Source organism: Neovison vison, chromosome X (assembly GCF_020171115.1).
Source record: "Neovison vison isolate M4711 chromosome X, ASM_NN_V1, whole genome shotgun sequence".
NCBI classification, from domain to species: Eukaryota; Metazoa; Chordata; class Mammalia; order Carnivora; family Mustelidae; genus Neogale; species Neogale vison.
The window spans coordinates 26,611,209-26,625,160 of record NC_058105.1 but is presented as its reverse complement, the minus strand read 5'-3'; the positions used below and the strand labels follow the sequence as shown (position 1 = coordinate 26,625,160).

General features: G+C 36.4%; 1 protein-coding gene across 9 annotated transcripts in view; it reads right to left on the bottom strand.

Annotated features, from left to right (window-relative positions):
• The window catches only part of THOC2 (THO complex 2), a 116,849-nt gene that overhangs the window by 44,198 nt on the left and 58,699 nt on the right, over positions 1–13,952 (bottom strand). For all 9 annotated transcript variants that reach the window (XM_044235339.1, XM_044235337.1, XM_044235341.1 and 6 more), the window contains exons 10-12: positions 12,434–12,589; positions 11,684–11,856; positions 10,233–10,428 (exon numbers count right to left, since the gene is read on the bottom strand). In XM_044235339.1, coding sequence (XP_044091274.1) covers positions 10,233–10,428; positions 11,684–11,856; positions 12,434–12,589 — 525 coding nt within the window. The remainder of the gene's footprint in view (positions 1–10,232; positions 10,429–11,683; positions 11,857–12,433; positions 12,590–13,952) is intronic.

The following is a 13,952-nucleotide window of genomic DNA, read 5'->3' as shown; positions in this document are numbered from 1 at the left end:
TCTGGTGGCATATTAGGAAGAACTAGATTTACTGTATATTCTGTCGGGGATAAAGACAGTTAAGCTACTTCTTTTCTAGTGTATTATAATTCTAATGAAGCTACACATAGTTTTCTACATAGAAATAAAACATTTTCTTACCTACTAAACTGTCTTAATTCCTTTACTAAATACTTATTTAAGTTTGTAATGTCTATATGTCAGTTAGATACATTCCAATCCCTTGATGCTTTCTTTTTCTTTTAGTTTAATTTGCTTTTTAATTAGAGTAAATATAAACTCTCCATTCCTATTGTACAACATGAAAATTTTATGGAATGGCCAGTCCAGGAAGAAAGGGAGGAAGAAAAGAGGGGGAGAAACAAAATATATCCATTTCATTCATTCATTTACTATGTGCCAGACACTGGGGATTCAAAGATGAACAGAACAGGCTCCTATCTTTGAGGAAGTGACAAAGACAGTTCCCATCTTTGAGGATCTCTTGAAGCAGAGTTTACACTTACCAATGCACCATTAGGAACTGAATTTTTATGTCTGAATAAAATCAAGCATAATTATGCCTAGACAGACCATCAGCTAAAAATAGCCCCAAGCAGGCTCCATTCTTGCCCTATAGTGAGGGAGCAGATGACAAGGCCGCATAAAAGAACTGGGCAGAAAAAGAATGTAGGTCCACTAAGAGGGGGTTTCTCGAGAGTCAAGAAATAAAGCTTGGAAAATAATGAATACTGTTTTTCTGAAAATAAATAAATTGGGAAAAAAAAAGAAATAAAGCTTGGTAAAAAGTTGTAGATTTAACTAGATAAATTACTTTATCACTGATGTCCTACTTTTACTATCTCCAATCCATGAATATTTGAAATGCTACTTTATACTTTATTTCAGAAAAGAACAAAAAGAAAAGTAGGTAAGATAAGTGACTAGATTTGAACCTGAAGCTAGATCTAAGTACACTGTGGCACTATTTTCACCTTCCTAATTTTCACCTTCCTTATTTTTCTCCTTATTAACTGCCATTTATGGAGTACTCACTATGTACCATCATACAGTAGACTAAGAATTTCCCATTTAGGTCTTAAAACTGTAAGGAAAATGTTTTTGCTAGAAAGGATCCAACTAAGACCCATCAAAATAACTTAGAAATAGGAAAATATAACCTACAGGTTAAAAGTTACAAGGCCATGAGTTTATCAAGCCTGAAGAAGAGATAAATGAATTGCCTTTCAATGTTTTGGTTCAAAGCTTTGTTTTTATCTTTTAATCAGGAACTCTTAAAATTTTATAAAACAGAAACAATCAGTAATATTGATACTACATCATTTCTGAAAACAGAGATACTAAATGGAAAAGTACTATCTTCCAACACTTCTCATTTTTAAATCAGTACAAATCTGTAGCAAAGAATTAATAATATGGTCACCAGTACACAGGATGACCATATGTGCTGGTTCTTGCTTTTTATGCCAGTGTATGTAATAGCAACAACCTTTCCATCTTGAGTATCCTAGTTTAGACAATAAAGCACATGGTCTCCCTTCCCTACCACATGAGTAGCATTCAAATTGCAGTAAATGGACTTGTGAGAGTGGTTTAAACATTAAAATATAGCAAACAAAACAAAATGCTAAATAGCTACACTTGGTTTCATAAAATTCACCACCCAAAAGTAATTACTTTGGTTAAAAAGTTGAGTATGATATGAAACTGTGCTGTTTTACACAAGCATAGTTCTAACAAGCGGTGTGTAAAAATGGGTATTTTTGGTGCACGTAATGAATATGAGTATGTGATTTACTTAAATGAATTCTCTTCATAAATGGAGTTCATAACAGAAGTCTGTTGTAAAACAAAAAAACTGCCCTGTAAATCTATCTTTAGGGAAAAGTAAAGTTTTCATATGGAATTCATTTAAAGGATATGCCCTTGTGTTTTACTTTACATTCCCCCAAAAGCAGACCCTATTCAAGTGCAGACATAATTTATTTGGGAAGCAACCCTAGGTACCACTAGTAGGAATTATTCCTGTGAGTTAACTGGAGCTTAATCCCACTGGGGACTCTGAGGGTCCCAGAAGAGATACAACTCAGGATTATCCCATCTCAAAGCACGGTAGTTAAACACTAACACCAATCATTTCACTGGTTGAGAGCTGGGGAGAGGGGGCAAGGTGAATTAGTTCTCCAGAAATTCCAGGATACCAATTCCTATACTACCTATGTGGCCAGAAAAGCCCTCAAAGAGAGACGCAGGTGCCAATAGTTGAAAATTGGGCTGGCACACACCAAAATGATAAGGATCTAGTGTAGAGCCAAAAGAATACAGATGGAATCTAATAGCATCTGCTATGCCCTGCATGGACAAATGGCCAAACCTCCAAGAGCTGAATCTTTCACAAATATTTTTCATTTTTACATCCTACATTCTTTTCCCTGAAACTGAACACTAATTTCAATTCCAATTTCAGAAAACCATCTTTGAGAGGAGGCACAAGGATCGAATCAACTGCTTACAGTGTGCATCTGGTGCCCACTAAAAATCTGAATTGTCTTTCTTATATAAAATATACTTCTTAAAATTACACCGTTTGTACACAGAGTCTACATCTGCCTATTAACAGACTTAGTATCTGCCTATCTTGTATGTTTTTATATTTCTCTTAAGTAAAAAGCATAGTTAATGGTAAAAATTAAGAACCTATTTTTAATTTTATTACCTTAACTATGATTCTACATCTTGATTAGAACTGTCATATAAAGAGGTCATCATATATGACATCTTGAGCTAAGATGACCTTAGTTCAAATACAGGTGACAATATAAGTACAAATATAAACATTCTAACAGTTCTTCCCTGCTCAGGCTCATTAAATAGCAAGAATGTTATAGATTAAATCTGGTCTCCAACTTTGGAGTTCATTTGCTTTGTATAAGACTTACAATAGCAAAAGTACATACAGGAGCTTAGTAAACAATGCCATTGAGAGCTGCATCTGTCTCTCGAACAATAAGAATTATAATGCAAGGTTCTAATTCTCCTAAAAATATTCTTACAAAATTTTTGTCTACTTGAAATTGGAAACTGACATGTCTATAGCTACTCCTCACTAGTCCATTCACAAAGCCCAGCAATAAAAATTTGATAAAAAACTGGTTTTGTTACTAATTTATAACATAAATTTCCACAATGAAATGGGGGAACATCTGATTACCCCCATAATGTAAAGAAGTCAAAGACATTCCTATATAAAAATCAAATCTGCTCTGGGGCGCCTGGGTGGCTCAGTGTGTTGAGCCTCTGCCTTCAGCTCGGGTCCTGATCTTGGGGTCCTGGGATCGAGCCCCACATCAGGCTCTTTGCTCAGCGGGGAGCCTGCTTCTTCCTCTGTCTGCTGCTCTGCCTACTTATGATCTCTCTGTCAAATAAAAATCTTTAAAAAAAAAATAACATCTGCTCTGATGGGTAAATGAAGCTGCTACTTTAAAGTAGTATCTATTATTTAAAGACAGAGATAGATGAAAGTATATTAATACTTTAAAACAAATCATCAAAAGCCAGTGCAGTGACAACTAACAAAAGTTGTAACTTACTATGTTCTGAAGAATTCATGACAACTTTAACTCTCTGAAGTTGAATGCCTAGTTAATGTTAGTATCTAATTAATGTTTAGACAAATCTTATTTGATTCTCACTGCAACCCCAGGAACTAGGTAAGACAAGTATTATTACCACTCATCTCTGGCATAGAAAAGTCACATTACTAACATGTAGCTAGCAGCTCATCCTGATGAAACCAGTTAACCTAACAATCAGTATGTAATGCCTTAAATTACTTTGTTTGGGGACAGCCTTAAATGAAGACTCTTTGTGGGCAAGCTAGCTTCTAAAGTCAGTGCATACAATGAAAATTACATATACTCACAATTACCCTTAAAAGTCCCTTAAAGTATCTGTAAAGTACACAGATACATTATCTTTCATTTAAGTCCACTACAAGACTGTTCTCCCCCTGTAGTATTAGAAGAAATCACTGTTAATCACTTGAACATGAGATGGGAATATGAATTCATGTGAACATGAAATAATAACTGGCTTGCATTTAGGGGCCATGTCACATGAACACGCATTACTTTAAAAACTAGATTCACACAGAATATGGTTAGAGACCTTAGAAACTGAATCAAACTAAGAGAAAAAAAATCCTCCCATTTTGCCCTTACTCCTAGGCATATACACTTGAGTATTTGGATGGAACAAGTCTGGCCACATTCATACAAATTAAGCACAAGTATGGTATAATTCCCCTGTACTTGTCCCTTTGTCCAGAAGGAATGTTAACTTTGAGCTCTAATCTACACAACCCGAGTAGATCTTCAATTTTGAAAAGAAAAACAAAACAAAAACAGTAAATATCAAGCCAAAATTCTAAAGTAACTGGTTTAAAAAGTAGAGCTTTGGAATCAGTGGGCTAAGGCGATTCTGTCCCTAGCAACCCCGATTTTTATTATGAAAAATTTCAAGTTTACGTAAAAGTTGAATGGGTGGATACTGCACTATCAATAACCTACTTTGCAGATTCAACAATTAACATTTTGCCCTGTTGACAAAAAAAAGCAGGCATGACATTTTACCTCAAAATAATTCAGTATGCATCTCCTAAAAAGGACATTCTTCCACATTACCACAATATCGTTATCACAGCTAGCTATTCCTAATATCATCCAATGTCCAATCTAAGGAATATTCCGACCCTCTGACTCTAGGTTTTTCAAGCTTCATCTATTAATCAATTTAAAGCATTCTGGTGCTTTAAAAAAAAGAGCCATATAAATAGCCTGGCCAGACAAATGAATTAAGATAATAGAGTGGAACAGAATTTCTCTCCCCTATCCCTAATGCAATGAACAAGGTATGCCTTGTTGTTTTAATGCTCCAAATTCACCACCAACCAAGCAAGAAAAAAGAAAACTATGCTATTAACTTCAAGGGGATGGAAGACAGACAGACACAGACACACAGACACACACACAGACACAGACACAGACACACACACACACACACACACACACGATTCTGGTACTACACACAGCGTGGTATGGCTCCTGCCCTTAACCCAATCCCAGTAGTACAGACCAAGGAAGTTAAGTCAACAAATCCTTTAGGCAGTAAGAAAGACCTGCAAGGTAAGGGAGTAGACGGAGAAAAAACTCTTGTGAATAGGAGCCCAGCAGGACTCTGGCAAAGGAAGAACCAGCTGCTAAAGCCTGCTGTCATTCAAAAGAACTGTGCTGGGGCGCCTGGGTGGCGCAGTGGGTTAAAGCCTCAGCCTTCAGCTCAGGTCTGGGATTGAGCCCACATGGCGCTCTCTGCTCAGCAGGGAGCCTGCTTCCCCCTCTCTCTCTGCCTGCCTCTCTGCCTACTTGTGATCTCTGTCTGTCAAATAAATAAATAAAGTCTTCAAAAAAAAACAAAACACAAGAACTGTGCTTAGATGGCTAAGGAGTCAAAGCCTAAGGGAGCTGGCATACCCACATGGCTGGGCATGCCAAGTACAGGACAGGTAACAGTATCTCAGAAAAGAAAGAGAGATACTCTAAATGAGGGCTATACTCAGCCTCACTGAGCTCATTCACTTCCCATGATAGACTACAGAGAAGACTGAAAGAAGAACTCAATACTCAAACTGTAGCTTGGGGGTTTAGGGCTGGTCATAAATAAGGCAGGAAAGGTAAGAGGATCCACTCCACTGTATCAGAAAAAAGTTGTAAACAGAGCTATACATATTAAGATGAAAAGAAATGCTGTGGCTACAACAGAAACATAAAAAGCATGCCTCACCCCTGCCAAAAAAAAAGCATATAAGAGGTAAATGAACTCAGTATGGATGAAAGTAGAACACAAGGACAGAGGCAGATTCTCCACAAGTATCTACATATAGTCATAGAAAAAAGTCTTAAGGATGATCCTGATAAAACAAGAAAAGCTTGATGAGATACACAGACTGAGATGAAAACAGATTGTTGAGATAAACAAAATAACAGATTTAATTTAAAATAGCAAGGAATTTCAAGAATTGCAAAATTTAGATAACCTATCATTTCTTCCACTTCAGACACACTACATTTGTAGAGGCGGGAGAGCATGATGATTTTGAGCTTGGTCTCTAAATCCAGACTGCCTGGATTGATATCAGTCCTGCCCTGTATTAAGTGTGACCTGGGACAATTTACATAACCTAAAGCATAAAGGGTATGATAAAGATTAAATGAGCTGATTCACATGAAGTACTTACTCAGAATAGGACCTGGCCCAGAGTAAAGAGCTCAATATTAACTGTCACTATCACAAACAACTTAATCCATTAACATCAGCTGGATGCAAAAAAGCACCAAGGAATTAATCTTCAGGTGTGTAGGTGCTGTCAAAACCATTTAAGTATGTCAGATGAGCATGTTAAAGCTATGCTCTATAATTCAAGAAAATTAAAGATAGTAAAATCTGCCCATTCATATAGAAATATTCTTTAGAACTACCCCCTCTTTTAAGGCTGAAATAAAGACCAAAATTGGTTAATATACTAGAATAACAGTTCTCAAAGTTTGGTCTTTGAATAAGTAGCATCAGCATCACCTGGTAACTTGTCAGAAATGCCAACTCTCTGCAAACTCTCTTCAGTGGGTTCCACACCAGACCTACTGAATCAGAAATTCTGAGGATAGGACCCAACAATGTGTTTTTTGTTTTTTTGTTTTATTTTGTTTTTACAGAGAGAAAGATCACAAGTAGGCAGAGAGTCAGGCAGAGAGAGAGGGGGAAGCAGGCTCCCTGCTGAGTAGAGAGCCCGATGCAGGGCTCGATCCCAGGACCCTGAGATCATGACCTGAGCTGAAGGCAGCAGCTTAATCCACTGAGCCACCCAGACGCCCCTCCAACAATGTGTTTTAAGATGAGCTCCAGCTGAGTCTAATGTATGCTGAAGTTTGAAGATCACTGTACTAAGTGGTCCTATTCTATGTACCTCAAACTTAAGAAACACACAGAGATAAATGATTACAAGTAACTGTAGGCTAGAAGACTATTCTGTTAAGTGAAGCTGGTATAACTATATAACCAACATTTTCAAAATATGCATATATTATATATACAAGCAACCCCAAGCTTATAAATGAGTTGTTAAAGTCATTTAATTATATTATTTGGAACTAAAGTCAAATTCCTCCGTTAGAAACGATCTTATATACCCTAGTTAAGTGCCTTTCTAAGCAACAAAAGCCTTGTAAACCTATAAACACAGGACAAATGATCTGTTACAGTGAAATATTTTCATGGGTAAAAAATGAACCAAAATTCTAACTCCAATCGTTGGAAAGATTCACTTTTCCTACCACAACCTTAGCAATGAGAGAAGACAGATTTCTTCCCACACTGTGATCAAAATAAACATTTTCCTCTTCCTTTCTGCCCTTCTACCTCTGTAAAAATAGAGACTGGAGTTAGGGGCAGGCACCAGGCACAACTGTGATAGAACAGAGATTGAGGAAAGCTGCAATGGAGATGGCAGAGGGGAGGGGTGACCACTTTAGCACCTGCACATGTTGGTAACAATACTGTCTATGTTTGTGCATATGTTCATGCATATGTCTATGTACAGGACTTCCACAAGCTGGAGGTTTGGTCTCCTGCTTACAGGTTTATAACACTTGCAGCCAAAGAAAGAATTTCAGAACAAGATATGAACATTAAGATGTTCAGTTAAAAAGAATAGCATTAGTGGGTGAAGGTAAGATGAGAAAGAAGCTATTTACATTGTCAAAAAAATATCTTCCCACAAGGTATGTATTAGCAACAAAGGAAAAAAAAATAATTGTACCCTAGAGAAACCTGGTAGTGCATTACCTTAACCAAGTGATCAATGTTAACATCACCAGTAATGGGATAGACTGACTTCATGTGCTTCCCAATGTGAGGCACTGGAAAAGACAACCCTTTTGTTCTTTGAACAGGCACTAGTAACATGACTCATCCCTTTCAGACTATAACAATTAAAATAATGAAACATCATTATACCTCCTTTTTATATATATTATATAATAAATGATTTATAAGTAATAAACTACTCAGGTTTAATAATACAGTATCAATGTTAATTTATTGATTTTGATAATTATGGTGATTTTTTTAGAAGATTTTATTTACTTGAGAGAGTGAGAAAGAGAGCATGGGCAGAGGGGGAAAGCTGAGGGAGAAGCAGACTCCCTGCTGAGCCCAATGTGGGACACAATCCCAGGACTCTGGGATCATGATCTGGGCCAAAGGCAGATGCTTAACTGACTAAGCCACCCAGGCACCCAGCAGATTTCTTTAGAGTACCTTTACACAATGTAAATTTGTGAGTATTTAAAAAAAAACAGGTAAGTATCAAAAATCAAATCAAGTATTAGGTGTCAAGGGATTAATATACAACAGCTGATAAATTTTCTGTACAGTTACTGTTGTCAAAAATTGAAATTAGATGCAATCGCCAAATACTGGAGAAAACTGTATTTGTACAATTTGCAGATTGTTTTGGTAGCCTTGTTTTATAAAGGACAATGATGTACTCTTCTCTGTTTCAAGACCTTGGGTTAGGCAAAGATCTCTTAAAACACAAAGAGGAAACCATAAAAGTACTGCTAAATTGGAATTAATCAAAATTTAAAATTTTGCTTTTCAAAAGACAACATAATAAAAAGGCAAATCAGAGAAATAATAACAAAAGACAACCCAATTAAAATGGGTAGAGATTTGAATGGACATTTTGATAGATGATGATTACAAATGGCAAATAAGAACATGAAAGACGCTAAACATCACCGATCATCAGGGAAACATAAATTAAAAGCACAATAGGTACCACTACACACCCACTAGAATGACTAAAATTTAAGAGTGACAATAACAAGTGCTGATGTGGATGTGGAACAACTGGAAGTCATATGCAGGGATGCAAAATGGTATACACATGTTGGAAGAGTTTGGCAAAAAGTTAAACATACACTTACCCATATGGCCCAGCAATCCCATTCCTGGGGAAACAAAAACATATGCCCCCCCAAAAAAAAGACTTGTACAGGAATATTCATCGCAGCTTTATTTATAATAGCCCCCAACTAGAAACAACCCCAATGCCCATCAACTGGAGAATGCATAAACTCTGGTATGTCTATCTAATATTGCTCAGCAATAAAGGAACTACTAACATGTGCCAACAACTTGGATGATTCTCAAAAGCATTACATCAAAGAAACCAGAGAAAAAAAGAGTACATTCTATAAAATTCCATTTATATGAAGTTCTAGAAAAAGCAAGACTATAGTGACAAAAAGCCTACCAGTGGTTGCCAGGAACCAGCAACGAAGGGACAGAATTAAAGGCAAAGGGGCAAGAGGGAACTTTCTGGGGTGATGAAAATATTCTGTATCATGGTTGTGGTGGTGGACACACAACTTTGACAAAACTCATCAAATTGTACACTTCAAATTGGTGAAGTTTACTGTATCTAAACTGCAACTCAACACCGATTTTAAAATTTAGTAATAGCCTAAATGGCTACCGTTAGGGTATTAACTAGAAGGGAGTACAAGGGGAACTCCGCAGTAGTGTTCTAAGTTTTTTTATCAGGGTTGGGGATACACGGGTGTTTAGTTTGGAAAAAGTCACTGAAGTGTACATTACGATTTGTGTTACTGTCTGTACATTTCATTTCAGTAAAAAGTTTACTAGAAAAGAATGTTATCCTCAACAGTCTGACTTCATACAAATAATCACAATGATTCAAAATTACAGCCAAGAAAATAACAGAGTAGAAGTAAGGGGGAAAGAAAGCTAAGTCGAACACTAAAATTATAAAGGGATTCAAAAAGCAATCACTTGTCCAAAGTACATTTTCTTCATTTTCTTTTGTGGGGGACTTGACTAATATTCTACCTAAATTTTAGAGTGTGAGTGTGTGTGTGTGTGTGTGTGTATGCACACACACACGTTTGCACATGCATATATGTGGTTAGGACATAGTGGACTTTACCCAAACCTTATTCAATGTAACCTTTTCTTAAATTAAGTTCACTTTTCGTTTCTTTTTTTTCTGTAGTTCACTTTTCATTTCTAGAGATATGCATAAGACAAATATAAACAGGACATTTTCATTCTAAAATTTAGTTTTCTGCTTAGAAGGAAAAAAAAATCTTACTAACCTCTTTCATAAATGATTTGCCTATGCGCACCACTTTTGCAAATAAAATGGGATCATGTGAAAGGTGAGGACCAAGGTAACAGAACATATTAAAGACATCTCTCCTCAAATCTTCAAAGCTCTCTGCTTGTTTTGGTGCCCTCTTATTTTGCAAAGCATTAACAGGTGAACCTTTAGCACCTTTAGGAACGCCAACTCTATAAAAAGAAGCAAAATTTATATGTATACTATACAACACCCCATTTTAAATTAACACAGTCATATTAATCAGTAAGTAAAGCTTTTCTTGTTCAAATCTGATTTCTATATTTCATTTGTGCCTAGCTTTATTAATACCAGATAATTTAGCTGGTTGAAAAAGACCAAACAATACTCATTCGGAAAACAAATCAGAGCTCAGAGAAGGTTTCAAATTAACTGCATAAGGAAATCAGAGAAACACAAATTTCAAGTAACATTTAACATATATCATATGAATTTGGTTTTAGTTAAACTTGGCCAGCATCAGGAATTTGGATATGGGAATGGGGAACAAGGGATGGACCTCAGAGACACTGGAAGATGAAACAGAAAAACATGGATATAACAACAGTGATTCAAGTCAATAAAACACTTCTCAATCTGGGTTCCACTACCTAGACTGAGTATGAGGTAGGTGGTGGTAGGGAAGGTGAGCAGCATAATGAAAGAGGGTGTCACACTAAAAAGGACAGCATGCCCAGAGTTCTCACCTGCTGAGCAGGTGTCCCGCTGTGGAGTCACAGGGGTCACTCTTTGAGAAGAAGCCTTCATGGTCCATAGCCCAGGTGGCACTAAAGGCAGCAGCCAGCAGCTATGCACGAGTCACAAGGCTGGGGCTTTTGAGGCAGGCTCTGATCTGTGGGGCTGAAGCCAGAGCTGCTGCCAGTACTGCTCCTAAGTATCCTGCAAGTAGGCTGAGGGCTAGAGGACTGGTCGACACAGTAACTAGGGATGATGAGAAAGGCTGCACTAGCAATTTCCAGAACAGCAGCCTATATGCCAGAAGACATAAGGCAAGCAGAGAGGCAATGTCCTCACTTAGAGCCACTCAACCCGGGACAGAGGAAATTTACGCTAAGTAAAAACCTGAGGAATTCTCTGCCCCCCCCACCAAGAGAGGAGGAAAAGTCAAAAACAGAAGAATGGAGTTTTCACTCTCAATGGAGTAAACCCAACCTAGATGTCTAACCTATAGTTTTTTTAGACTACACTGCAGCACACCTTCTGCATCACCTGGTCTACACGTTAGGAGACAAGTCACTGATTCATATGTATAAAACTAATACACTCTGTGACCAGTTCTTATCATCTAATAAAACATACTACAATGTTTGCTCGGCTGGAGAAGACAAGATAAATATGCAGGTTTTTTTTTTTTGTAGTCCTAAGCTATTTCTACCTCAACGATTAGAAAAGCATACTGTAACATACCTTCGGTAGAGAGGCTCAATAGTTATGTGAATGAGCTTGCAAATAGCAAGGGCTATTAGCTTATGTGAAGCTGCATAGTATGGAGGCATCTGATCCATAATGTTCTGTGCATGCTGCCAATCACCAATCTTTAACAAGGCTTCCAACAAACCAAGTTTTTGGTTGTCAGGCGGCTAAAAATAAACAATTACAGCAAAGATACTCAGAATATAGACACCAATAAATCTTAGTATTTTTTCATTTTAAAAAAATTGAGCTCAACCACCACAATAATGTATGTTAACAGCTGCCGCTCATGGAAATGCGTATTTCCCCTGAAAGTACAATCAAGTTTTTTAGCTACTGAAAATACAATAGGATATGCTCTTTCATTTAGCAGACACACCATGACAGTTTATAGACTTGGAATTAAGTTCTATTTAATGTTTTACTGTGCCATAGGGAACTAGAATTCATTCATCTCTGAGAATCCCCTTAGGACTTGAGAGACATTAACACACAAAGCACAAATATATTTTACTTAGGATATATTCTGAAATTTATTTAAGAAAAAAAATGGCAGCCTCTTTTGGGAAGGTGCCAATCAGATTAAAAACAAAACCACTTTAGCAAATCAGTATTCCAAAAACCAGATTTCACCACAATCAAAATTAATGTTATTTTCCCATAAGCTGATTAACTATTAAAAGTTAAATTTCATAATTCTAAATCCAGAAGACAATGTTAATTTTACAAAAAGGAACCGTATACCTTCTCTACTTTCTCCTCTTCTTTTTCCTTTTCTTTCTCTCGCTCATCAATTTTTTCAGAAGACAATACAACCATCGTAAGTTTTCTAACAATTTGCTTAGCTTCTACAATTTCTCGTTTGTGTTCATCCATAATGCAATTATCAGCTGGAAGAAGCTAAAAATGGTTCATTAAAGTTTCATAAAACAGCTAATACTAGTTGCACATATAAAAAGCGAACACTATCTACTCTGAATTGATGAAGTTTTAAATAAGGTCTAGCCTACTAATGACCACGATCGGCCTTCAAAATAAGTTTCTCTCCATTATTTTCTTATAATCTAACAGGGTTAAGTACCTGAATTTTGTACACCTTTTAAAATCAGATAGCAGTTCAAAGTTCCACATCTTTCTGCTAGAGGGCCTACATTAATACAATACTACAACAGTTGTGCTTACCACTGAATTTATTAGTTTACTCAAGAAAATATATAACTGTTTCATTAAAAGTATCACAGATTTCCCCTTTAAAAGTCAAACTGCAAATTAAATAAAGTACTGCATATGGATCCAAATTGGGAGATATGAGCTACTGAATTACATGAAGGGGTTAAATTTAATACCTCTAGATTAAAAATCTCAAGTAGAAAAATCATGAGCAACTTGACATCTCACTTTTCATTTTCTAATACCTATCTGATGACTTATGTCACAAACTAGTTTCTAGCTTATTATAAAAAAGAGAAAGTAGTATGTGTAGATTCAACCCTCCATTATGAAAAAGGAGTAAATATCCCCAGTATAGCCATCTTGTATGAATAGAAGGTTAATGTAGATATTTCATAAAATAAATAAAAAACACAGACACAAAGAAAAGTATAGCAACAAACCAGCATAGTTCCTGCTAGGTACTATAGTGGGCTATAAAAGAAATGTTCCTGCCCCCAGAAATACATAATCTACTTCGTAACTAAGTCTAATGCAAAGTAAATAATCACTAAACAATAAAAGGAAACAGTGAAATATTAAACTATATACTGTAGACTTCATCCCCTTAGTCCAAAATTGGAGGCAGGAGAAAAGTCACTATGGACTAATGGCAAGGAGGTAAGCAAGACTTTTTCTCATTCTTTCTACTTTCCACTGGCCATCAAACCCATTTTTATTACTTTACTTATATACCCGCCAAAGGTGCTTTTTTTACCTAGATTAAGGCAACTGCCTCTAAAAACCTCCCATTACGATGACTAAACTATAAGTTTCGTAGTAGTAGTAGTAGTAGTAATCTCTTCAGCCAACGTGGGGCTCAAACTGACATCCCAGAGATCAAGAGTCACACACCCCACCAACTGAGCCAGCCTGACACCCCTGTAAGTTTCTTTTATAGTTCCTCTCAATTATAGTTTTGTGTATTTTGAGAATACATAATTAAGTGCATATGAAGTTACAAATGTTTTATCTTCCTAGTGAACACAACTTTATTTATTATGAAGTGACTATCATTTTTTGCCCAAAAAATTCCATTTTGTCTAACAATAAT